At 39.4% G+C, this 27,843-nt stretch overlaps 1 protein-coding gene across 2 annotated transcripts in view; it reads right to left on the reverse strand.

Moving 5' to 3' along the window:
* Nucleotides 1-4,681: 4,681 nt before the first annotated feature.
* Nucleotides 4,682-27,843, reverse strand: part of LOC311519934 (EF-hand calcium-binding domain-containing protein 14-like) — a 51,854-nt gene continuing 28,692 nt past the window's right edge. Inside the window, exons 4-10 of one of the 2 annotated variants that reach the window (XM_084627046.1) lie at nt 27,704-27,805; nt 19,614-19,787; nt 15,922-16,011; nt 11,477-11,654; nt 10,093-10,209; nt 7,943-8,119; nt 4,682-5,014 (exon numbers count right to left, since the gene is read on the reverse strand). In XM_084627046.1, coding sequence (XP_084483172.1) covers nt 5,010-5,014; nt 7,943-8,119; nt 10,093-10,209; nt 11,477-11,654; nt 15,922-16,011; nt 19,614-19,787; nt 27,704-27,805 — 843 coding nt within the window. In that variant the 3' untranslated portion in view covers nt 4,682-5,009. The remainder of the gene's footprint in view (nt 5,015-7,942; nt 8,120-10,092; nt 10,210-11,476; nt 11,655-15,921; nt 16,012-19,613; nt 19,788-27,703; nt 27,806-27,843) is intronic. The other variant, XM_084627045.1, reaches the window with a different exon arrangement.

Consider the following 27,843-nt stretch of genomic DNA (forward strand, 5'->3'; position numbering starts at 1 on the left):
TACTGTTGTTGGAAGTACATTTTTAATCAGATGATTCATATTTGTCTGGTTTTGTGTATATGCATTAACTCACTCAATGTGTGTATGTATAACTGTATATATGTATATTAAAATACATATATACTGCACTGGTCAGTATGTACACTCAAGGGCATGGTATGTATGTGAAACTCCAAACATAAATGTTTTGTGAGCATTATTCTGTTTCCTCATAGTAAAAAGCCCATACTGACAAAGATTATAGCATTGATTTTAACTGAATCCCCTGCCAGATTAAAAATGCAGTAGCCTAAGAATTTCCAACATTTATACTAAACTCTCCAATAATGTAGAGTTTGCAAGAAAGAGGTGTTTTTTTTTTTCTGAAGCATATTTTATTTGTAAATAACTTGGTTTTATTTGGCCATCTGTAGGGGAGGGCAAACCAAAAAAGAGTGATAATAATATATAAAATCAGATATTGATTTTCTAAATAACAAAGTCTTCATATATCAACACATTTCATTTATTATTGTAGTGTAGACATTCATTTAATACTGACTTTTATACCAAACCACTGCTAATGTGTTCCTTTGAACTAGTCTTTTGCACTGAGTAGGACTGACTATGTTAAATTATAAAGTTTAACAAGATATAGGGGGAAATATATTTGTTTTACAGAGGTGTTTATTAAAATGTATAGGGGTTGCTCTCTGACTAACTAAACAGTGTTTCAGTGTGGAGTCTACATTTGGTCTGAGGCTGAAGGTATTTTGCATTTCCTCATACACCCATCTTCCCCCATTACAAGCTTTCCTATCAGACAAACTCTTAGTGGTTGATTGCACCAGTTGTACTATTCTTCCAGAAAGCAGCTCTGGCAATAGTAACAGTGTGAAACTGGTGTGAGTCTAATCAGTTTTCTTCTCAGCTCTTGCTGGCACAGGGTAGTAAAAGGGGTCTGGCCCTCCCCGGCCTTGCATACTGTGTAGTATTTACAGCTATACAAAGTGAGTACAAAGTGGGTTTAAACCGCTACAATCCATGTAATTAAGGAGATTTCTTATTTGGAGCCCTTTACATTCACTTTGCATAGGTATAAATAATTACATGAGCTCTCAGGTTGTGGACAATCAGAACCAAACTCATTACGCAGAAATAACATGGTATTATCTAGAGGGAAGTTGAGAAAAGAGGCAAATGTCTATATATAATGAAGGATATATAGGGGATGCAGAAGTTGGAAGCTTTCAGAAGGAAGGGGAAGGAGGGAAATCTCAAAAAGGAAGTAGAGAGATTGAAAGACAAATAAATAGCTAATTATTCAATCTTTGGATGGAAACTGTATTTGAGTTTCTTTTGGCTACTATGCTAACCAGTGGTGATATTTGCATAGGCTGACAAAAGAAATTGAGGAATTAAATCTCTTTCCAAAGTGTTTGATTGCCTCCTACCATAACTTGGCAGAATATGTGGGAAGGAGATCCTACAGGCAAAAAATAAATGAAAGAAATACCACCTGAGCTAATGAAGGACAGGGACTGACATACTGCCATCTGTAGAGTTTGCTCCTTACTTCCCTTCCCGCTCCTCGAGAGAATATGAACACATACCATACTTGAGAGGTTCTGAGGATGTCAGAAAAAACTGCAGATCCTCCAAGAATGAGTTCAGCCCTGAAATTGCTGTGATGTGTTCCCCCTGTTTATTTCTGACATGTACTTTGCTTATGTGCAAGCAACTCTCGTTGACTTCTGTAGTGATCACACACATGTTTTGAAGCGCAGACTTTGGTCATTAGGTTGTAAGTGGCCTCAACTGCCATATATGTCACAGCTGAGTTGAGGGGGCTCAGTACCTGCTGTAGATAGAGGGCGCACTTGAAATTTCACTTTAATTTTAGAGGCATTCCTGGCATCAGCAGAATTTTCAATTTTAAATACAGGGTATATGTATGCTGAACTTTATATGCTTCTGTGTTTGTTGATATTTTATGTGCCCTAAGAAGTGCATGTTTTGCCTATTTTTTAATTAAAATGTTTCATACTGGCTTTCATGGGGGGGAACTCCTCCCACATTTGAGCACCTTCTAAATACTTGTATAGGGTAAAAGGTACCTTGCACTTTGTGGCCAAGGTGGGAAACCCACTACAAATTCTCCATTGGTAGAATTAGCAACAGTCATGGTAGGCACTGTGACAGCAGCACATGGTATTCACGTGGGCTGGGATTTTCAAGGAAGCCTAGGAGAATTAGTTATCCAAATCCTACTGAAAAGGGATTTGAGCAACCAGTTCTCTTAGGTGCCTTAAAAAATCCCAGTGATACTTGGTTATAAATAAATAAAACAGTCAGAGGCTAAATTGCTTGCCTAAAATGTGGCTGTTTGATCAATTAAAAAATAAACCTGTAAGTGATTTTCTTTCCAGTAAGATCTCCCATAGAAGTAGCTTTGGAAGATGGATATTAAAATATATTAACTTTGAGGAAATAGAAAATAACTGTACTGCCCATTTCCCCCCCACAAAATTTATTTTAGAAAATTAAAAGTGCACCATATTGTTTCTCTCATCTATTCCTGTTCATGACATTTTTTGACATACAAGTTACAAGGATTTGGAATTCCATGAACTATTGTCTATTTATTTTTCTGATTTGAGTTTATATATTTAAACAAGTGTAAGGTATTAATTATTATTAGTCAAATCTGCACATCTAAAATGAAGAGAACATTAAAATGGGTAAGTATGTGTATCCAGATTTGGTAGATATGCTGAGTACTCACCATTCAATATATACAGTGGCCTCACTTTTTTGCCAGTTTTCAAAATACTATAGATTGTGGCGATATTCTCTTTGCTTAACAAGGAGAATACGTCTCAAACTAGTAATACCTCCAGAACAAGCATGAACTTTTCAAGTGTACCCACTGTAGATGGCAGGTATTGCACACACTGAGAACCTTCTAGGAAGTGTTCAGTACCTCGAAGGATTGGGCATTCCTGCCCCAATCCTGCAATTGCGTCTGCCTGTTTAGAGTCCCGCTGACTACCTTAGGGTTCTGCCCTCAAATCCTCCACTGATTTCCTGGGGGTTGCAAGGCACATAAATCAGGGCCAAATTTGGTCAAATGTATTCAGTAATAGTACAGGCGAAAAGTCAGTCCCACTGCAACTGTAAAAACTGAAGATCAACTCATTTCCTAATGCCAAATCCTGGTCACTGATTTCAGTGGGAATACTTGGGCCTAAGTGAAGCAGAATATGAGAAATTACAGACCTCTGAATTTGTAAGGAATGATAGACAATTTCATTTTGTTTTGAAGTTCAGTCATTCTAAAAGAGAAGACTTTGGGTTGAGTTGCTTAGGTTTTCCATGAGATGTGTGAATAGCTTTAATAAATTATAAACTTGCCTGCATAGTGTCTGGGAAAACATGACTTCCATAACAAATGTAATGTTCGAACAACTGATGTTTGTTTGATAGCCTTTACTCTGTTAGATCTATATGTAGGGTTATACTCTGCATATTTGCCCCAGCCACCTGCCTTGTATCACACCATTAGAGCTAGGCGCTGCTCAACAGATGTTCCATCGAAGGGATATACTATCCTCTTTATATGATGCTGCCTTCCTGTTATGACAGTGCAAGTATAGTTTGTACTTCAGTGGGACCAAATCTCATTCCCTTTTAGAGATCTATCAGGGGCAACATGGATTTGGTACATACTATGATGTTCTTCCAATATTTTAACAAGAGGATCCCCAGAATTTCCTGTATATATTAGGGTGTATGGGTGCATTGCGGTGGATGGACTGACGAATATTCATTCATTTCTCATTGAAATGCAAATGCTCTCTCATAACTAAGGAAGAAGGCAACATCTCAACAAAGGGCCCAGCAGCGAAAACATATCAGAAGTCCCACTGAAGTTAATGCAACTGTTTTTGTGAGTCAAGTCAGGTATGGACATTTTTGCAGACACACTACCAGGCCCAAACCTACTATACTGCACTTGGCTGAAATATTTGTATTTTGTTTCTGAAAAATATACTGTGGAAGCTGATAGTAAAGCACAGAGTTCAATTTGTAGCTGTTGTATTAAAGAACTCATAGGAGTAATGCAGTCTGTAGGTATCTACCCCAGGAAAAGACTTTAAAATGCTAATTATATTTGGTGCAATCTGGTCCATTCCAAAGGAAAAGAAACATGCTGACTGAAACAACATTACAAGCATATAGATAAGCAGTCTCTAGCAGGAGTAATGTAGCTGTATACAGAAAGAGGGTGAATGCATCAGAGGCAAATAAATCATTCCACAACTCCTTTCAATTTGATAATGACAGAATTTGAACCCGGAGTCGCAAGGACTCTCTGAGAGTCCTCTCTAGCACATCACTGGGTGTTGGTAAATCACCATTTGGAACATGCAAACATCCGAAGAAGCCACACCTGACACATTGTGATCAAAATATGTAGTAATTTCTGTTCCATATCCCAGATCTATTATGTGGATGATGGAAGGATTTCACTCTTTGATATGCCAAGTAAATAGTATTACGGTGTTAACTGATGGTGGTGGGGGGGTGTAAACGAGTAATCATCGACTATCTGTTAGAGCACTTAAGGAAGAATAAAGTAGAAGTTATATACTGAAGTAAATAAAACTTTAAAAAGACATGCTTAAGTTGCATAACAATTTTTAATACTAAATCCATGGTTTTAAAACATTTTGATCAATAATATTTCCTTTGTCTTCCTTTTTTGTCTATGTACTTACAATTACAAAGTGAGTTAAACATTTTGAGAAGTCTCCTTCTCTAGCTATTCTGCAATACATGGCATCTATGGTAAATATGGTGTGCATATTGGAATAAGGGGCATTTTATCATTATATAATTGATATTTTGCTGTTCCAAAAGAATGACCAATTAAAAAATAAACCTGTAAGTGATTTTCTTTCCTGTAAAATAAAATAAAGATCCAGAACATTGCATGCATCTCTCAGCCTTGTAATTAGTCTTCTTAATTACTCTGTAATACAAAAAGATTCACTGTTAGATGGGGTCATATCTTAAGCACATTGAAACACAGAAGTTTGAATTATAAGTTTTTCTTATGGTGAATTCAGCTTAATGTAGCTATTCTGAATCAGAGAAATGTAGGACTGGAAGGGACCTTGATAGGTCATCTAATCCAGTCCCCTGCATTGAGGCAGGACTAAGTATTATCTAGACCATCCCTCTGTAACCAGTTCTTAAAAACCTCCAGTGAGGGACATACCACAATGTCCTAGGTAATTTTTTTTCCAGTGCTTAACTACCCTTAAAATTAGGAAGTTTTTCCTAATGTCTAACCTAAATCTCCCTTGTTGCAATTTAAGCCCATTACTTCTTGTCCGGGCCTCCGTAGTTAAGGTGAACAATTTATCCTCTTCTTTATAAGAGCTTTTTATGTTCTTGAAGACTTTTCTCATGTCCCCCCTCAGTCTTCTCTTCTCCAGACTAAACAAACCCAGTTTTTTTTCCCAATCTTTCTTTGTAGGTCATGTTTTTTAGACCTTTGATCATTTTTGTTGCTGTCCTCTGGAGTTTCTCCACTTGTCCACATCTTTCCTGACCTGTGGGGCCCAGAACTGGATACAGTACTCCAGCTGAGGCCTTATCAGTGCTGAGTAGAGCAGAAGAATTACTTCTTGTGTTTTGCTTACAACACTCCTGCTCATAGAATCCAAAATGATGTTTACTTTTTTTGTAACAGTATTACACTGTGGACTCAGATTTAGTTTGTGATACACTATAGCCCTGTCACAGGGCCAGTATCCTGGGGTGGGGCGAGGGCATGATAGCCCCACAGTACAGCCACTAGGGTTGCACCCTGTCTCAGGGTCACGTGGCCCAGTGGCCAGAGTCAGTGGGACTCCCCTTGTCTTCAGGGAAGCACAGCCCAATGGCCAGAGTGAGGAGGGCTCCCATTGTCTGCAGGGAAGCACTGTCCAATGGCCAGAGGCAGTAGAAGGAGGGCGGGGGGGGGAGAGTTGGTGGGCCACTCCCCAGAACCGGGGGGTGCAGGGCAGCCAGGTAGGGGGACCCAGGCCTTCTCTGCTCCACCAGGTCCCAGCCCAGGACCCTGGTAGTGGCTATAGGTTTTGCCACATAGTCATCAGATTTCAGAGTAACATCCGTGTTAGTCTGTATTCGCAAAAAGAAAAGGAGTACTTGTGGCACCTTAGAGACTAACCAATTTATTTGAGCATAAGCTTTCGTGAGCTACAGCTCACTTCATCAGAGAATCCACCCATAACACACCGACTACTGCAGGGAAACTGGCTGGTCCCTCCCTGGGCTTCCTATCTTGATTCCTGTAGCTGAGTCTGGGTGTCTTCAGGGTCTCAGGGTGCTGCAGATACCTATAATCTCTCTGGGGACTCTATGGGTGCCTGCCTGGGTTGCAGCATCTCCTGCTCCCTTGGTCTGGGCTCCTGGTTGCTCCTCATCTGGAGCCAGAAAGGTGCATCTTCCCTCCTTAGTGGTCAGCCCTGACAGAGCTGTGCAACTCCCTTTTATACTGCAGCAGCAGTTGGAGCATGCCCAGCAGAGGTGAGGGGGCAGGGTTTCTGCTGCTCAGAGTGTTGCCTTAACCCCTTTCTCTCCAGTGTGGGGCCAGTACATCCCATCACAAAGCCCCAGATCCTTTTCTCCTTTCTAGGCAGTCATCTCCCATTTTCTATTTGTGCAGTTGATTAGTTCTTCATAAGTTCAATACTTTGCAGTTGTCCTTCTTGAATTTCATCCTATTTATTTTAGACCATTTCTCCAGTTTCTGATTTTGACATGATTTTGAAGTCTGATCCTGTCCTCCAGAGAACTTGCATCTCCTCCCTGCTTACTATCATCTGCAAACTTTGTAAGCGTTCTCTCTATGCCATTATCTAAATCATTTAGGAAGGTACTGAGTAGAATTGAACCTATGACAGATCCCTGGGGGACCCCACTTGCCCTTCCAACTTGACTATGAATCATTGATAGCTACCATCTGGGAATGGTTTTCCAACCTGTCGTGCATCTACCTTATACTAGGTTCATCTGGGCTATCTTTCCCTGATTTCTTCATGAGACGGTCATGTGAGACAGTTATCATAACAGACATTATTATTAGAACAATGTAGACAAATTTGTAGTACTATATATCATTTTGTAATAAACAGAAACTAGCAACATTGAGAGAATAGGAAACCTTTGTGTTTTAGGATGGCCTTAGAGCATCATTATGGCCCAACTCCTCAATTCCTACTTACATAAATAGCCCTACTGACGTCAGTGGGAATTTGGAACATTTTGGATGGAGGATCACTTGACTAAGAGTTGGAGTAGTCCATATGTATCATAAATGGCAACAGAATTGTAATATTCACATGACTAAGATACCAATGTGTTGTGAAAAAGAAGGCCAAAGGCAGCAAGCTATACATGTAGGTCTGAGGTATAATGGCACTACCTGCAGCGTGTTACTGGTTTTATTTAATATCCTTATTATTATATGTCAGTTAACAAAATAATTAAATGCTTATAGCAGTAAGAACTGGAGGGGAGAATCTTAAAGCAAAAACTATAGTAAGGATCCTATTATCTTTGCCCCCTGATGAGCATAATGATTTTTGGAGGGCAAATTATCTAAGGAGTTCTGTTATTCACATAGCTGAAGTTGCATAACTTAGATTGATCCCCCCTCACAGTGTAGACCAGGCCTATAATAGCTATTCTGCAATGATTATTCCAGAATAAAAGTGTCCTCATGAGGGCTAATTTTGAAGTAATTATTGGAGAATAGCTATTTCAGCAAATTCTGAACTGTAGACAAGCCCTAATTCCATCTTTCAGAAAGAGGAAGAAGTGTTTGGATGGAAGGGAGAAAAAAGTTTAGTTAAGAAATAAACCTCATTGTTTTTTAAAAAATACTTACCTGTCAGCTCAAGGGCTTTTCTCAATTCAAGGTAGGAGTACATCTTATTGTTATCATCATCAAATTCTTCCAATTCCTCTTTCTGAGGTGCATCTTCTCCCAGGACCTTTTCTATCTCAGTTAATGTCAGGTATCCATTTGCATTTTTGTCAGCACCATAGAAAAAGACTTGGAGGTCTATTTGAATCAAAACAGTACGTCAAAATGTGCAATCTTTTACATTTTCACCTAGAATTTACACCAGAATAATCCATTCAAAATCAAGGATGGAGCCTCAAAGGATTCCTAGCCAATCACTCTTTTCAGTTATCATTATGTAATAGATAACCATGTTGCTAAGGTTAGGGTTTTATAGCCACAGTCCAGGCTGTTGATAGGGCACATTTATTTGACCAAAATTCCTTGCAGGGCTCCAGTGGAGCAAATACTATTGCAGCAGCTCTTCTACCCTTGCAGTAGGTGGATTGTGCATTTCTACCCATGTCGAGTGGAGTCCACTGGCTGGTGGTAACTCCATGCATGATGAGTTAAAAGAACCCGAGTAAACACACTAGCCATTTACACCATCCATATGGCTTCTGATCCATCTTTATCATTTCCCTCTTTTGTTTCATTCTCCTAATAAATATCCTCTCCATTCTACAAACCAGTCACCAGGTAGTTTACTGAATTAGATAAAAGAACAATCAACAAAAATAAAACAAAGCTGTCAGGTTTTCTCCTGCAAATGACTGATTGCAACTGGTTGATGCAGCCCCCAAAAGAACATAAATGAATCTGTTCTACTTTCTAGTGTCCTTATGAGAGAGGATAAATTACTATATGATGAAATAAAGCCACTTCAGGATCATGTACATTATCTTAATTATAGAATGATGAGTTCTATAGACATATGCATGGTATTAACACATTTTTCCTGTCAACATAAACAGCGAGGTGGTAAAAGGTACAGATGACATTACATTATTTATGTTATTTAAGACTAGAGATGACTGTGGGGAACTACAGCAAATAATAACAAAGCTAGGACTTTGGTCAACAAGATGGCAGGTGATATTCAATATACCACATGGCAAGTACAAGGCAATGTACATTAGAATGGAAAGTTTGAACCACTGATGATTTCCACATTAACTATGACTAGTCAGGAAAAAGACCCTGGCATCACTGTGGACTGCTCAATGGAAATATCTGCTCAGTGCACAGCAGTAATCAAGAACCAAATAAAATCAGTGGTATGAGCTCACTTTGATTTCTCTATTAATCTCTGGCCACCCCCAAATGATACAGCAGAAACAGAATAGGCCCTTAAAAGAACAAATAAAAGGTTTAGAAGCATGGAGGGAATTCTATCTGAGGAAAGATTTTTAAAAATAGTATTTTAGTATTAGAATTGAAGAAATCACATTACACCAGTGTAAAACTGACCTGATATCAGAATCAGGAATATCTAATAAATATAGAAAGGAGATAACAAAGAGATGACATGATAAAAGAAATCTGAAAATATGAATGGTGTAGGGAAGCAAAAGTGAACTTGCCCATGTTCCCTTTCTCATAATACAAGAACAAAGAAACAACCAAGAAAATTAAAAAGCCACAAATTTAAAATTTAAAAATCTAAAAATAAATAAAATATTTTGCACAACATATAATTGACCTGTGGAATTTATTGGAACTAATATCCTGGATCCAACACAGCTACAACAACATTCTCACAATATACAATATTCTTACACCAGTATGTTAGTCCAGTAAAAGATATGACCTCACCAACATTTTCATTGTTGTTCAAGGTCATTTATACCATCTACAGGAATACTCTAAGCACTGTCTTGCATTGAAACTCATTAACTCATTGAAACTCAAATACATAGATCTTCAAAATAAAATTGCATTGTGCAGAGCTGCTGGGGATGTAACTCACCCAGACACTACCTCCTTATCTGGAATGAAATTCACGCTTGTTGAGGTAGGGCCTACACAAGATCTATGCACCACGTAAATCCTATTTTGAGGTGTTTTTGTGCCTTTTGTTCGGGTGAACTTCAGCCCTGGTGAATACCTTCCAGGTGGGATCCCTGTAGGCTCCTGACATTTTTTCTTTCTGCTTGATTGCAAATAATGTCTTCCAACAACAAGGATCTCACCTGTAAGTTTCTTTATGAAAGGGATGTTTATTTTGTGCTTCTCTTCCACTGTCTCTGGCTCCATGACTTGTGTCTGATGATCCAGAAGAACTGGGTGTGTTGGGTCTTTCACTGGTGCTACAGTGGACATAATAGCAAATTCTTTCATTACATCAAAACTCATGTGAAATTATTACTTATTACTTATTATCACTAATGGCAGAAAGACAACTGTTGCATAATTTATTTTAAATGACATAATTCTGATACTGAAAAACAATTATACCCAGTGTACACTCTCACCAGCTTCTTTTTGTTTTCTGAAGTTATTCAATCATTGTTTAGGGACATTGACCCTACTATGTTCTTTTATTCTTCATCCAACGTGGTATGTGGCTATTGCTAATAGCTGTCAGTAAGCATTAAAACAGTAGGGCCAGATTCTCAGCAGATATGAATAATCTTTGATTCAGTGAAGTCCACAGAGCTCTGCCCATTTACAATGGCTGAGGATCTGGCCTGTAATTCATAATAATGACATGCAGATTGATGTGAAACTAATGGCAATTCAGATGATTGGCATGCTGGTCAAAATATGAAACATAGTTTCCATTCAGTGGCTTGTAACTTTCTTGATCAGTATTTTGAAAGATATTAGTAGTAACTATGGATCCAGCTGGCATGTTGGAACAGACCAAGGCGGGTTACTCTTTTCTTTATTGTTTGTGTTGACTACTCATTTATGCTGAAATAAAAGCATAGGGCTCATGAAGAAAAGTTATTGAGTATCTTTATGTCTCTTTCAAGCAATTGTGTGTGTGTGTGTGTGGGGTTGTATTTTGTATATTTCTTACTTGGAGGATATTAATTAGCTACTGTATAGCTTCTGCAAGACAAGTCTCCACATTGAATTAGAGGTTTAGGTGAGTAATAGAAGAACAGAAAGGGAAGTAAAGTTAGAATCAGTAAAAGAAAACATCCCTTGATACAATGTATAGTTAACCAGTTAGAGTCACTAACACAAATACTGTGAAATACTTTTAAAGGGCTGAACAACAAACTGTATTTTGTAGCTATGAAGTTAAAATAATGTAATGGGTAATTTAACTTCAAGTTTCAAGTCATAAACCAATTACAATTGGAAATCAAAGAGTTTTTTCTCCCCCATGTACAGCAAAGCAAAATTACACTGGTACGTTCTATAGTGTTGTTGTCTTCCTTCAAAACACCAAGTGCATTCCTCTGTTAAAGATTGTATCAGCATGTACAATAACTCAATACAAGGTTGCCTGAAATTCATCCAATTCCTGTCAATCTGCTTTATCTTTATCTTTCCAAATGTATCTCTATAGTGAGTATAAATAATGGGTTTAAATGTTAGTCTGGACTGAGGTATATGACCCACCATAATTTTGGGAAGATGGAGACAGAGTTGAAAGTGTATCTTCTTCTGTTTCTTTTAAGAGTTCAGATGTGGACACATAAGACTTTGAGTTTCCCATATCTGTGTGGTTCAAGAAGTTTTCAATAAAATAGAAATCATCTTTAAGCTGAGAGATCTGAAGGAACACTGAATCCAATCCCTGTCAAATAAAGGACCGTTAATAGATAGGCCATGTATTATGTCCATGAAATACTTTACCAACTCTAAAACAACATATCATGCAAAGGCTTCTTTTATGCATATGCAAAATTATTTGGACTGTGCCCTGCAAAAGTGAAAAAAAAATCAGGAAAACTTTGCCTCTCAGAATTAAATATTATATTTTCCCCAAACTATTCCTTATTATTCCATCAAATACAAATAGAATGTTGTGGTCAAATTTGTAGTGTAAGTACATTGATTTCAATAGACTTTCACTAGAGATTAATATTAAAGTGGTGTTGCACTCTACTGTACTTCTTTTACAGTTTGACAATTGCCATTTTTGTTTGGTTTACCTCTTCCTGAATGGGCTTGACTCAGTGTAGACCCCAGGATCATTGCTTGCCCACAGGGTTCTTAGCAAGTTCAAAGAAGTTTAGCAGACACAAAATTTAGTCCCCATTTTCATTCAATAGAATAATTAACCTCTTGCAGTGTTTGAATTCAGGCAGTCGAGCTAGCTTGTAACTACTGAGTGAAAGGTACTGAGACTCTTTCATCAACTACTAGGGCATACTTCTATTTCCTTGTGTAATTCTAACAAGCCTGATGGTGAAACCTGTTTAATAGGATGAAGAAACTCACTGCACTTATAGTAACTTTATTTGGGATTTTTCTGTTGAGCAGTTTTGGAGTGACTATAAAGCAGACCCTACTTCTGCACAAACTATTTAGAAATCAAACCGTAGTGAGTCTAGAGAGCTGGAATCATGGCTCTTTTTATTTTGAAAAATGAATTACCCAAAAGTAGACTTTAAACATCTTTATATCATGAGTTCAATGCTCACAGAAGGTGCTGGGTTAAAGTTCTGGAGACTTTGAGCCCAATTCTCATTTACACTAAGGCCTCTTAAACTGCCTGAGTGATGACCTGAATGCCTTGACTTAATTTATCAACAGAACGAATACAGCATGGCTAACAGAAGTTCCTTACATAGCCAGGCGTATTCCTCAATCCTGACCACCTCTGCAAGTGACAGTCATCATGCCCATTCAGTCCTTAACCTCTTGGTTCAGACTGCCAACAGGGGAGACAACTGTGATGTGGTTCCATTCAGTGAAGTATGGCTAATTTATACCCGCTAATGATCTGTCCCCGTTTGTTTACAGTGGGCATGATGCAACAACTGGACTGAGCCTTTTCCTGCAGACAATATGTTATAGTACTAGTTTATTTGCTGCTTCTGAATGCAAATGATTGAAACATTCACTGTCTTGAATTTGTATTTTGAGCACAACTAATTTCAATGACTAAAGGGCTACAAGTCCCAAGTTCTGAAAAATCTTTAGGGCTTCAGTGACATCTAGTGGTGAAGGTAATTCTTTGCCTTTTCATTAAATTTGCACTGGATTTCATTAAACTGCAAAGGAGAACATCTTCCAAAGCCTTTTGTTTGATTGGAAATTAAGTACAATCAGGCACAGGCTCCAAGTGAGCTGGTTGTCAGGCCCATGTGGGTCTATTTAATCGATTGTTTTTGTGGCAAGAAACTCCCCCTCTCCATATGTTTTATGTAAACTTAACAACATAAGGGAACAGAATCTGAGCCAACAAATTCACTCACGTACCTCATCCGCAGAACAAGCTAATTCTGCAAAGCTCGGTCTGCTAATGATAAATACTCTGGGAACCAGCTGTGACTATTCTTCTTCACCTTCTGTCCTTTTCCTACTCCCTTCCCAACTCCAATGAAAACATAAACTACAATCCATGGAACTAACAGAGTTGTGTTAATTCTCTACCGTACTCATTGGCTTTATGTTGTATCCACATCCCCTGGATTTCATCTGTGTGTCTAGACATTCTAATCCCTTCAGGGCAAGGATTGTGTATTTTCTGTGCATATACAGCACTGATCTGCTCCACGTTGTATTTAGCTAAAACACTCTAAGGTCTGGTCTACACTACCGAGGTATATCGATATAACTACATCGATGAGTGACCCAGTTATACCAACCTAAACCCACCTGTAGAAAGCGCTATGTCAGCGGAAGAGCTTTTTCTACTCTTTGCTCCATGTGTTGGCAGTGTGTGGCCTCACCAGGAGTGCTTGTATTGATTGTATTATCAGTGTGGGGCCCTGTGGGATAGCTCCCGAAAGCCAGTAACAGTCAACATAACAGTATCTACGCTGACACTGCGTCAGCATAATGACATCAGCCTTGACTCTGCACTGCTCGTGGGGGTGGAGTCATTAAGTCGGTGCAGTGGAGCAGGTGCAAAATTTAAGTGTAGACATTTCCATAGTAAGGTCGCTGTAAGCTGCCTTTCGTCGACCTAACTCCATAGTGTAGACCAGACCTTAGGAATTACTAATCTGAAATTAGTCCCTTCTGATACCTCCATCAGCCAGGCCAGGCTGCCCAAGTCATTGCTATTCATTGCACTGCTGCGTACTCTGACTCTTCTGACAGTAGGACAGAGTACTCAGCAAGAGCTTTAAGCAACTTTAACTTTACTATCATTTTCTGCTTAGCACATGCTCTTTGTCCAGGGGAACATGTTGCTATGTTCTAGGGAAACAGCTCCTTTTCTATGTATACCATCACTCATGTGGACATTTTACAGAAAGTACCATGGCTGGAACATGGGGGGGGGGGGAGAGGGAGGGAGGGGGCTACTGCCTGTTTAGCCACTGTCCCTCTTGATGAAATTTCCCTATAGGTTTGTCTTCCTTTCATAATGTGAAGTACTGGGAACAGGGAACTGTGTGTGTGTGTGAGCAATTTCCCTACCCAAAATAAATCGCCACCTGAATATCCAGTATTTATTTCTATATCCTCTGCCTCTGTCATGAGTATCCATTCACAATATCCACATTTCCTTCTCTTGGCATCCAAAATGTGAAACACTATGGTGCTGCGGTATATTGGAAAAACAAGCCCCCATCCTAGGCAGAACACAAGGGCTACAATTTCAGCCCAGAGATTCAGCTGCTCTACTTGAATTGGGCTTTTGTGCTTTATGACATCCACAGAAGCATTTCACTGAATTGCTGCCTTGTGTTCAGTCACAGACAGTGCTCAGTATTACCCTGCATTTTACATAAAAGCATCTTTGAACATATCCCCAGTGTATTCTAAGAAAAGACTGGCTGGGACTGGATAGAGAGCAATGGTATTTTCTTTTCCTGGGTTCAGAATCCATGCCATTTCATTTGAAAGTTTTCATGCAAGTAGTCACACTCTTTTGCTAGGTCAAAATCATGCATATCCAAACCTATACTGCTAATAGTCCAGGCCCCTGAAGCTTGAGGGTACATCTGTACTGCAAGGGGGGAAAAAAAAAGAAAAAGAAAACAACCAGTGGCCTTGAAACGTAGACCCTGGGTCACATGCCTTTGGTTTGCAGGGCTTTCAGTATGGGGCTAAAAATAGCATTTCCGCTTGGTCTGTAGCTGAGGCTCTCTCCTTCACTGGGTTTAAGAGCCAGGGCTCCAGCCAGAGCCGGAATGTCTACTACTGTTTTTAGTCCCATAGCAAGAGCCCTGCAAGCCCAAGTCATTTGACCCAGGCTCTGACTCAATGCCACAGGGTTTGTTTTGTTCTTTTTTTTTTTCCTTCAGTGTAGACATCCTCACGTTTCAGTGTCCTAGGCTATTAGTAGTACAGTTTTGGGTTCTTTCTTAAGGAAATATTGACCAGAAATACATACAGATTTAATTAAAGTTATAATTCCTCATCCATAGACAAAAAACATATAACCGCTAAAATATATCTAAGCATTATTATTAATGAATATTTATGTTCTGGTAACACCCCAGGGTCCAAATCTTACTTTCCTCACTATAACTGGAGTGGTATTAATGGGTCACTTCAGCTTGAATGGTCCCTTAGAATATGTATTAACTACTTATGCTAAACAATCTGTTCCACCTTGTACTTAGCTGTGACACTCTGATTAAGTTTCCCAGACCTGAAGAAGAACTCTGCATAAGCTCAAAAGTTTGTCTCTCTCACCAACAGAAGTTGGTCCAATAAAAGATATTACCTCCCCCACCTCCTTCTCTCTAATATCCTGGAACATGGCTACAACAACACTGCATACATAAATATTTGATGACAGTTGCTGTGTTGAGACTTTCGTATATATTCCTGCCCCACACTCCACTCCTAAATAGCAATGTTACAAATAAATCATTGGGTAGAGGAAGTTATTGTCTGCTGCAAATGATATTTTATTTCTGAAAAATTAACAAACTAACCTCTTCAAGGCGGTTTTGAAGGCTGTTCAAAGCCTCAGTGGCATAGTTAAATTGTTTTTCCATAACATTCATCTTAGACTCAGAAAGATTCTGCAAGAGTTAAAGAAAAAAAACCTTTAAGCAATATTTTAAAAGTTACAGGTAAGGAAAAATCCATTGGATTAAGCATTCCCAATCATTCAGAAAGTTCTTGTAAAGGTTATATATCTCTGAGGTATTCTTGTAAGGTGCAGCTTCTTTATATCACAAGAAAAGCAACTGTAATAGCATTGGAACAATACTGACATCTAATGGGCAGCCAAATTAAATTTTTAGAGGTACATTCCAAGTTTGCTTCTTCTTTAAAGATGACATGCTGAATAAAATTGTATGGGTGAAACAAGGGCTCCATTGAAATCAATGGAAGTTTTGCCATTGACTTCACTGGGACCAAGATTTCACCCAATTCGCAGTGTTTAGATCCAGAGTAGAATTAAGCTAGAGGTCTGAGGTTCAGCTCTGGACTTGAATTACCAAAATCCGTGAGACCTTCGTGTGAGTTTTTAACCAAAAATGGAGGAAGTCTCATGAGATCAGTCATTCTTTTGAGATTTCAGACACATTCAAGCCAGCACTATACAAGTAGCCAGTTCAGGTGTTGGATCCAACCTGGGTTAGGTTTGAATCAGGGGAGTTGAATTCTGAATTCCACACAATTCAAATGGATTTTTTATTCAAAGTTCTTATTTTGGTTCATCTGTAACAGTAGCCACCTGGAAAGTCATATTACAATGAACTGTGCAATTGAGACACAATTTTGCAGCAATTCACATCACAGACAGGATCTCCCAGTACAATTGTCTCTGCATTTTTGGTGGTAAATGCAGTTATACTATAATTGTTCTCTATATCAGATGTTTGTTAGTACAATGGGGTTGTGATGGGGTGTGCATACTCCTCACCAGGCCGGAAGGGGTTAACCCCACAGTATCGGCGGAGGAAGTTCCGCCCCTCAGACCATAATGGGCATGCTCCAAGTGCTATGCTTGTATGAAAGGGAGCAGCCCTGCTCAGTCAGGGCTGACCGTTGGAGAGAAAGGACCTTTGGTGGAGGGTCCAGATAAGGAGCTGTCACAGCCCTTGCCTGTGGGAGCCAGAGATCCCGAATTCCAGACTGGAGGTCTGTGGCCAAAGGAGTCCCAGGGAATTACCTGCACTGAGGAGCACAGAGACCCTGATGCCCCATGGACTCCAGCTTCAGGAAGTGCAGTAGGAAGTGACCCAGGGAGGGTGAGCAAGTGGTATCTCCCACCAGTGTGAGGTCAGTGTGTTTCAGTGGGATTCCCCACTGACTCAGTGGATGACCACTGTCAGGGCCCTGGGTTGGGACCTGGTGGAGTTGGGTGGTACTGGGAGCTTTACCTGGGCCACCACCCCAAGTGGTGGCCCCTTGGGTATTGGACACTAGGCCACACTGCCTTATATGTGAGGGCTGCTATATTGACTCTGGCCACTGGGCTATGCTGCCCTGAACTCAGAGGCTGTAGTATTGACTCTGGTCACTAGCTATGCTGCCCTGAACTCAAGGGTCCCCATGTTGACTCCGGCCATTAGTCTATGGAGACCAGAACCCAAGGGCCTCTGCTTTGACTCTGACCCTTGAACTTCATCATGGTGAGGCCCAAGACAGTCTGGTAGACAGTATACCCACTGTCCACCCCAACACAAGATGGGGTGTGCATATGTAATGCTGACAGACCCTTGTCATCGGTGAGTGGGATCGTACCTGGTGCCTTTGGAGCTTAGTGCATGAGCCTCTACCGCATGAGCTAAAAGCCAACTGGCTGTTAGCTAAGGCCGTAGAGCAGACTCATTTTATCTCTCTCTCTCTAAGTGGTCTTGGTGCCACTAGATGGGACAGACCACCACACCCAGAAGGTGTATGGGTTACATATACACCGCCACAGGGGTATTTACAAAAACTAGAAAAATACGACATTATTTAAATTAGAGTCATGGTCTCAAATAAACCGAAACACCCCCAATTATAGCATAATAGCATTAACATATAGATAAATAAATACATATATCATATAAGATTAGATATTAAGAAAAACTTTCTAACTAGAAGGATAGTTAAGCACTGGAATATCAATGGAGGTTGTGGACTCCCTCTCACTGGAGGTTTTTAAGAACAGGGTTCATAAACACCCATCAGGGATAGTCTAGAAGTTTTTCATCATGCATCAGCACAGGGCACTGGACTAGATGACCTCTTAAGTTCCCTTCCAGCCCTACATTTCTATAATTCTGAGATTGTATAATGGCGTCCACACAGGGTGAAAACAAAGACAACCTGATGGAAAGGCAAGCCTGAGCAAAGGCAAAAGGTGTGAGAGTAGGAGAATTTACCATTCCAATCAATGTGATCAGAGAATAGAACAAATAGAAAACAATGTTTCCTGAGCATGCTCCATTACCCGGATTACACTCGGGGGGGAAAATATCAAGGTTAGAAAAGACAAAGGACCTGATTCTCCGCTCATATAATTCTATTTACTTCAGGGGAGTTATTTCTGAATACACTGGTGTGAGATGAGACTTAGGGGTAAAATCCTGGCCCCATTGAAGTCAATGGGAATTCCCTGCTGAGTCTGTTAGTTACAGATTCTTAAATTATTATTGTAACTTTGGGTTAGCAATTTTCAGCTCTCTGTGGTGTCATGGTACAGGATAAGGCAATGATCACATTGCTTCTTTGAGCGGCCGGGGGGTGGGGTGGGTGGGAATTTGTCTGGGTGGCTGAATGGAGAGAACAGTGCTTTATGGCTGGGGGGAGAGTTTAAAAGGGATAGCCCATGCAGTGAAGACCCCTTTCGCATGGAGCAAGCTGAGGTAGCATCTACCTTCCCTCCCCTTTAGGTGGTGAAATACCAGGTTTAGTCTAGACCTGTTGTGGGCATTGCGCTCACCACCCCTTTTAGGGGGGCTGGGAAGGAATTTTTCCCTTACCACCAGATTGGTCTAGGTGGAGTTGGGGTTTATTCCCCCTCCCCACAGTGGGTTTAGAGAGGGCTTTGTTGACATGTGGCATAAAGGGAGTTAGGCGGTATGTCACAACTCATTATGTAAGTGTGGGGCAGATGTCAAGTGTGGGTATCCCACAGGAAAGGGATACAGTGACCAGATAAATGGCTTGGTAAAGAACTTAAAAAGGAGGTGTTGGTTAAAGGAATGGAACCCGGGGGGAGGGAGATTTGGGGTTCCTATGACTGGTATGGCAGGCAATCAACTCATCTATCTTATAGCCCACCTTAGCCCTCCTACGAGTGGGGGTGGATGGGTCCCAGCAATGGATTAGCTAGGGGTCCTGGATGGAAAAAGAGGAGGAGCTGCTAGAAGCGTCCTGAGAAGTTATTGAATGAACATGGGGTTACTGCACTGTAGACTTTTATCTGCCAGGTAGTCCCAGACATCTAATAATAAAGTTGTGGCCTGATTAAAACCTTACCAAATGTCTCCCGTCCTCCTTTCATGTAGCCGGACAATGACAGGGTACAAGGTAAACCACAATTTACATTTACAAAATCAATAATAAATTTTGCACTGTCAGTGTGGAATTTAAATATCTTCCAAGCTGGAAAAGGGTTTAACATTATACTGCAAAAATGTTTGTCAAATTCTTCAAGCATACATTCCTAAACAATACAGACCTGTGAGTTTAGAGAATGCATCAGAGAATCATCTCTTCCCTCCATATTGAGGAACTGGCCTGTGAAATTAAGCATGTGGTTTTGCAGCTGCGTTATTCTGCCTTTCATTTCTTGGAACTCCATTGCTGTAGACATATTCAATTTACGAACACACTCAAGTAGATAAGAAGTCTCCTGTGACCAAAAAAAGGGGGAGGAGGAAAGAAGGAGGTTAAATGAAAGAATATGGAATTCTATCATTAATTTAGGAAATCCTTTGAGAAATACAGATGTTACCCAATTGCCCTATGAAGCATTGGATCCACTTTATCTTCTTGGTTGCTAAATATCAGAGATATTCTCTTCTCAAGCACAAGATGGAAATTGTTATTCAGCATTTGAATCCAACAGCTAAGTATCTCACTTCATATAATCCTGCTCTTGCTGTACAAGAAATGCTTACACCATTTTCTCACGTTCTCATGGCAGTTTTGTACTTTAAGGCTCAGTTCTTGGTTCATTGTGTATCACGGTATCTTTTTGCCGAATCTTGTATTTTTATATTATCTAAAAATTAACAACATTTTCTAAACAGAAAAATAAATAGGAATTTCACTTCATTTCATGCTGAAAATGATAGAATGATTGGAGATGAGCCATTTAAACTAAGCATTGCCTCAGTACAACACCAGTCTGCAGCAAAATGGCATTGTGTGAACTCAGGCACTCTTTATGGCCCAAAGTTTCGTTCCCTCTTGTACCTTCCACTCAAGGGCCAGATACAATCACAGTCTCCGCATAACCCCTAGCATATTGTGGATGCAAATCACAGAGTATCATGGCCCAGTCCCCATCTGTACCATCCCATTCAAACTGGACAGACATGCTAGTACAAGCATGCTATGCCTTTCAATGGAATGCTGGAGAATATGCACTTCCTCTGTATGCTGGGATGTTGAGGGAGGAATTTTGCCTTCTCATGCATAGTCATTCCTACAGCTCCCTCTCAGGTGGTCATTCTCTTCACAGCCCCATACTCAAGACAGTGCTGATTCCTTAGACTGCACTGTGTTGCTCAGTCACTAATAAAGCATAGCACAACTGGAGAACTCCTTTCCCCCCTTTTATAAATGTTTCAATTATTTTTGTTTATTATTATTACTACCTATACTGTAGTAATGTCTAAGCACCCCAAACAGGTATTGGAACCCCATTTTACTACCAGCTGTACACACAAATAACACAAAAATAGTTCCTGCCCCCGAGAGCTCACCATCTATGATTTAGACAGTAAACAAGATATGAATCAAGAGATAAATGGTATGGTTGATGGAGGGCAGTGTAACAGTCAAGATGGGAAGAAAAAGTGCATTTGCAAAAGTTAGATATTCACTGTGCTTAGCAGTCAGTCAAGTATATTAAACTAATGCAACTTTGGTATCTTCTGTGGCTTTGGTATTTGTAGACGTTCACAGCCACCAACCAGCTGGAATTGGACAGGGGCTAAACTGTGCCCTGGGGTACACCACAATGGGTGCAAGATGAGAGCTCCTTGTGCAGTCCCCAAAGATCATCAGGGCACAATCTGTTCCAATGAGAAATATTTCATACTCTATGTACTTTCAGACTGTTGAGATGAAATAGGAATATTTAGAGGATCTACCTATGTGACACTGGTTTGAGTGCACCCTCTGTGGATTTAGTCAAATTAATTCCAGCGGTCAAAACCTTTTCAGAAATATTTTGTTGTATTCCTGATTAAAACAAATCTAGCATATTCCCTGACATGTTCACTTCTCAGTTCCATTAGTAATTTACATCATGCTCCTTTCTGAAGAAGTCATCAGGAAGACTGCTGATAATAACAGGCTATAAATGGCAAACAGATATCTTAATTCTCAAGAAATGGGACACATTGGCATTCACATCAGATACAATCAAGAGGGAATGCAAAAGTTCCAACATAATAAGATGTTTTCAGTAATATCATCATTTACAAGGTGTACTTTCATGTCTACAAGATGAACCAAATAGATTACAAAGAAATTGTTCATTTACTCTGGATAGATAGCACTTTCTAGAATAAAATGTCATCAGATAGATTTCATTTTTACATAGATGCCACCTTGTAGAGAAAAACTCCAAGCTGGATGAATCCATACTTCTCTACCTGAAGGTCTTGACAGGTCTTTCAAGATGACAGAAATCTCATGTGTTGTAGCTAGTTTATCTGTACCTTTAACACTCATCACCTCATACAAATGTTTGAAAAGTATCTCCCTGGCATACAATGTCTCAACGTTCATTTGGTTTGGGCTTGTTATTAGTGGAGGTGGGCTCAAATGGAATGGTGGAAACACACACAAATCCTGGGAAAGTTTAGACTCAGATCCCAGTCCAGATCCATACTCTGCCACTGAGGCTTATAGCCAGTTCTTACCATGAAAGAAGTTGTGGTGTTCCCCTTTAAATCCATCATAAGTATGTAATCTTACTGGTTGATTCAGTCCGTAGTGCAAAAAGCTCTCCCAAAATTTAAAGCCTCAGGTTGTACCTTTGGCAGCAAAATAGATTTGCACCAGATCTTGGGTATCTGCATCTGAATATGCTACCCTAAAGACAGTAGAGAAGATGGCACCATTTTGACACTCAGTCCTAAAAGGTGCTGAGCCCCATTTCAACAAACATTTAAGCAAGTGCTTAACTTTGAACATGTGAGTTGCTACATTGTCTTTACTGGGAACACTCACACACTTAAACACAAGCTTACACCTTTTTCTGGCCTGGGCCAGAATGCTGAGCGCTTGTAGGATCAAGCCCTAAGTCAATAAGATTTTAGCATTGTATTTATCAAAGTGTATATGGCAGGTACTGCAATGATAATTTCCCATTGTCATGGATGAGATCCGTAGGGGCTTTTGGCACTAATGTACTAAATGGGGCATTGCTATGTAGTATGGGCCTCAGAGAAATATCTGTAAGATGGCACTTACTAGATATTTTCTCTTTTGAAAAGCAACAAAATTAACTGAAACAATTTATTTCTTTTCAGTATTACAGTATAACTTTGTAGGTATCCCAAGTTGCCAGTGTGGACCCCATGAAAATGTGGGGGAAAGCATTAAAGTGAATGGAAATGTGAATTGAACCAATGGGTTTGTTAGATGTCTTGGGGAAAACACCCATCTGCTTGAAAAGAATAACGAGGATTAGACCCAAATGCACAAAAGCAAAGCTCAGCTAGGGCTGCCAATGTCCATTATGTAGGTTCTTGAACCTTCCTCTGAAGCTTCTAGTACTGGCCACTGTCAGAGACTGGGTTCCAGACTAGAGATTTTCAATAGAAACTTTTTTTTGGTGAAAAATGTGCCACCAAAACAGTTTGTGAATTCATGTTTATTTTGCTTTATTGTTTCAGTCAAAACCCCCCAAACTCTAAAATAAAAATTAAAAAAAAAATTGTCAGTACGTCAATAGTTCTGCAATGAAATGTTTAAACTTTCTGATTCAGAACTACGTTTTGTTTTGAAATTTCCTTTAATTTTTTTTATTAAAATGTTAAAAATTATCAGAAATGAAATGAAATTTCAAAGTTATGTTTCAGTCTGAACTAATTGTTTCATTTGACCCCAAACAACAAACAAACAAACTATGTTCAGCTCCTAGATCTGCCACTATCTTCTTTTGTGATCTTATATAAGTCACTTATTCTCCTTCTCTCTGCATTCATCTGTAAAAATGGAGACAATACTACTTCTGATATAGATAACAGAACCCACATGGCAGTTCTGGAGAGAACATACTGGGTAGTGCCAGATGTACTTTCTATCAGACATCAGTTTCCTCATATCTGAAATGACAGTTCCAAGAATGGTGACAAGAAGATGACACTGCCTGCCTGTTATTACACTGAGCCTGCCACTACTCAACATGCCAAGAAAATGAAAAATGCTAAGTGAGGTGACAGCAGAACAAGGGCTACAATCTTCCTACTGTTTTCACTTTGTAGTATATTTACTTGTCAAGAGCCCCACAGATGGTATAAAGGAACTGTGTTGAATTCGTCTTCCATAATAAACTGGGGATATGTAAGGAATACTATTCTAATTGCAAAAATCACTGCAGATGGCAAATGCCTAATGTCTGCAGAGGTGCGCTGAACTACTCTATGAATACCAAACACTCACAATATTATCAGTGCTCCTGCAATGAATGCCTAATGACAGCTTACAGAAAATAAATATTCTTCTACCTACTAACATTTTGTGCTCATTAGCCAAAGACTTCCATCTGCGTTAGTTAAGGACACTGACAAACATCTGAACTAATTCCTTAATGCCTTTCCTCCTGAAAATAGCAAAATGGAACATATGTTTCTAAATGTAGATTTTTGACATCTTGTGTGTTTTTTAGATAACTGGGAACAGTGTGGCTCTCTATGAAATTAGAAGATGTAGAATGCTATCACACTTGAATGGAACTAGACTTAACTAAAACGATGATGAATAAATATAATTCAAGCAGAAAAAGGCGTACACTCTCAATTGCTACCTAAATTGTTTTGAGTCCGGAAAAAATTATAATCTTCTCTTAAAAAAAGAGTTAATGTGAAAATAGGGGAAAGTAACATAAATGGAAATGGGTGTTTTGTTGCAATGGATGGCCAGCTTGATATTTCAGCAAATAATTGTTTGCAGAGAAATAAGTATCCACTGTTTGCTAGTGTGACAAATGTTTACATTACAAATTCCTGCAATATGTGTCTACCCTTCATTGCCCCCTACAGCCACCTGCTGCAGGAAGTAAAATAATCAACTATTAAGAATTCAGAGAAGGGTGCTCTCTGTGATGGTCTTAAGATTTCAGATTCAAGGGAAAATATATAAAGTGGCAGCACTAAAAGTTGTGCATTTATCACCAGATATAGTTAAGTTTCACATAATAATTCCCATTCTAAGTATAGGCAATATTGTAAATATCATGGGAAAGGTAAATATTTCAGGGAAAACACACTTTAAAAATCATGTTCATTGTATAGGGACTGCACCTGTTTCCACTGATTTCATCTTGAGCAGAATGAATCCCACACGGTACTTCAGGAGGAGGAACAGTGATATCTGTGTTAAATCTGCATGGCACTTTCCATTCTAAAAACTCTTGAAGCACTCTAAAGACTCCATGTTTTATGTGGGACTTCAAAATCAGGCAGGGGGATAAACCTGGGCAAGGGAGGTACTTTTTGCGAGTCTCATGTAAATCTATTCAGATTTTGCCAAGTCAAAAGCTGTCAACAATCACAATTTCCTCTCTCAAGTTTGCATAGCACAGCTTGCTTTTAGTACAGCACATACACCCCCTGGTGTCTTGCTTCAAAATTTCATACAGCACAGATTCCAGACAGAACATAGACAAAATGGAGGGAAAAAGGAGGGAAATGCTTATCTCCTCCCTGCTGAATTTCCCTCATTAGACTGTCTTTTGGCTTAGTGGAAATGCCCTGTGCTGGGAGGCAGGAGATAGTGAATTCTAGACTCCTATCTTCTATTTAGAATGAGGATTCATGCCCCACTGAGAGATTACATAAACTGGGACTAGACCCCACATCAACCCTCATGATTAGTCTGTCTTGTCTCTGAGAGTGGCCAGTACCAGCTGCTTTAGAAGAATATTCTGGAATCCTTCCATCAGCATTTCTAGGATAATCTACCCACAGGGAAATTTTCTTCTTCATTACTTACACTTTGGTTTATGCTCCGAAGCAAGAGGGTTTTATAACATTTGCAATTTTTTTTTGGTTAATCCTGAGTCTTGTAATACTATAAGTTCTTGTTATCCATATACATGTCCATTCCTTTCTTGAACCCTGCTAAGCCTTTGGCTTCAATGGTATCTTATGCCAATGAATTCCACATATGCAAAAAAGCTTTTCCTTTTATTGGTTTTACATTTTCTCCCTTTCAGTTTAATTGAATCTATACTTGTTCTAGTATTATGAGAAAGTGAATAGAAGTTCCCTACCTAACTACTTTATACTATTCATTTGTATCATATCCCTTCCTACCTACTTCCTCCATAGAGTTAACAGTTCATCTTTTCATTCTCTTCTTATATGCAAGTTTTTCCATACCACTAAATCATTCTTGTCCCTCATCTTTGAACTGCTTCCATTTTTTTGGTGTCATTCACATACATAAGAGGTAAGTATTATAAGTACATCATATATAAGAGCTAGGTATTATTGTAATTAATATTATTATTAATAATAATTAAGTTTATTTACTTCATTAATTTTATATAACACATTCAAATGTTATGATAAGGAGAGCATATGACCTTGTTTTCTGAATTAGTCTGTGTACTTAAAGGTTAGAGGTTACAATAAAGAAGAAAGCTTTTAACTCAACAATGAATATGCAGTGCTGAACAGACTTAGATGTATTGCTGATAATGTACTTGTTACCATCCATTTGAAACAAATTGTCAAACTTGCTCTGATGGCTCAGAAAACAACCTTGTGTATTCCCTTTCCAAAAGAATTCACACATGCAAAGTTTTGTTCATAAAAAAATGTAGCTAGAGAGTTTTGTGACTATTCCTTCAAATATGTGTTCACATAACTTTCTCTTGGAAGCTTTTGCACTACCATCTAGAAAACTAGGAGTCATCTAAGTTAGGAAGTAGAAATAATAGTATGTGACTAAAGTGACCAATCACACAGCACAAATAATGAATATGCAAACTAAAAGTCAGGGAAAGACGTTTGTGAACAATCTGTAGGCTGTCAGAGCAGTAAATTAGTGGCTACAGTAAGGAACTTTCCCTCTAGAGTAAAGGGGAACAAGAGAAAACTGTAACTCACTGAGTCACAATTTCTTCTCAGGGCTGCTCCTGCCCCTTTTATAAGGCTAGAAATTAGGTTTCAAACTAGCCCTGAATGTGTTAATCTGTTTTCAAGAAAGAGCACTCCTGTTTCTTGGGGTCTGTGGATCCTGAAGCCCACTTTGAGGAATAATTATTAAACCAGTCATTGAATAATTCAGAGTAACAAAGAAATTCATAAAAATCCAAGTCTGTTTGCAGATAATTTACAAACAGAAAAAGGACTAAATAAGTTAAATAAATTATTTACTGCAAATTATTCACCCAGCTCCAGCCCTAAAGAGCTGTGAGCTGGGGAGAGACCTGATCTTTGTTACATAAGGTACACATACAGGCTGGCAACCCAAAGGCATCTTTCATTTTATATAAACAAAGCAGTAATCCAATAGCCAAAGAAGGTCACCAGTCTGCTGCCAGAGCCTATTTGTGCCTTGGCAGCAGTAACAAAGCACATCCAAACAAATGGAACATCATCGGGACATCATGTACCAGGGATGTTGCTATAATAGCATCCTACACTCACTGGCCCCAATTCTGAAGCCTGGTCGAGTTGCACTTGACTCAGAATTGTAGGGAGAAGGCAACTAAAGTGTTGTATACTTTATCTGTAGTGCCCTGATCTGATCCTAGGGCCATCTTGGGGGGCCAATTTGGTCCCCTACACATCTTGAGCTGGCTCAAAGTTACACTGGTTAACCATGGCTCCCAAGGAGCAGCACTCTGGCTTGAACTGTCAATAAGGTATGGGGCTAAGAGAACAGGCTACACCACGTGTAGTTTTCCTCATGCCAGGAGACCCCACAGTTAGCCTTTTAGGCCAGTTTTATGGTCCATTATCCTGTTGGAATGGCATTGAAGGCCTGGAGTGAGGTCCAGGACCTGGCTCACTCAGCATAGGTATAAATGACTCTAGGGTACAAGGCAGAGAAGAATCAGTTCCCAGGTGAGGCTTATTTTCCTACACTCTGCACTTTGTATGATGTATTTTTTAATTTTTCTAAATGTAACCAGACATCTCATTAATACCATTAATGTGAAGCTATTGGCCAGCACTTTTTAATCAAGGTCCTTGCTCTGAGAATAAATGATGGGCAAATAATAGGCCGTGTAACGATTGAGAAGCCAGAGATCCTGCAGGAGCTATGTGCCTGTTTAGGATTAACCTACATCATTCACTTTGTTGAAATCCCAATTCCCCTAATGAAGGAATCAGTATGGATGCCAAGAAATACCTGGATTTCTTCCTCAGAGCTATTTTCACTGTTTTGCTGAGCCAGCATTAATTTCATTTCTTCAGGTTTTTGGGAAACAATCATCTCTATGGATTTCATACCCTAAAAACATGAAGGAAAAAAAAATCAGCAACATTGCT

The sequence above is a fragment of the Lepidochelys olivacea genome (assembly GCF_965140295.1).
Source record: "Lepidochelys olivacea isolate rLepOli2 genome assembly, chromosome: 4".
NCBI lineage: Eukaryota > Metazoa > Chordata > Testudines > Cheloniidae > Lepidochelys > Lepidochelys olivacea.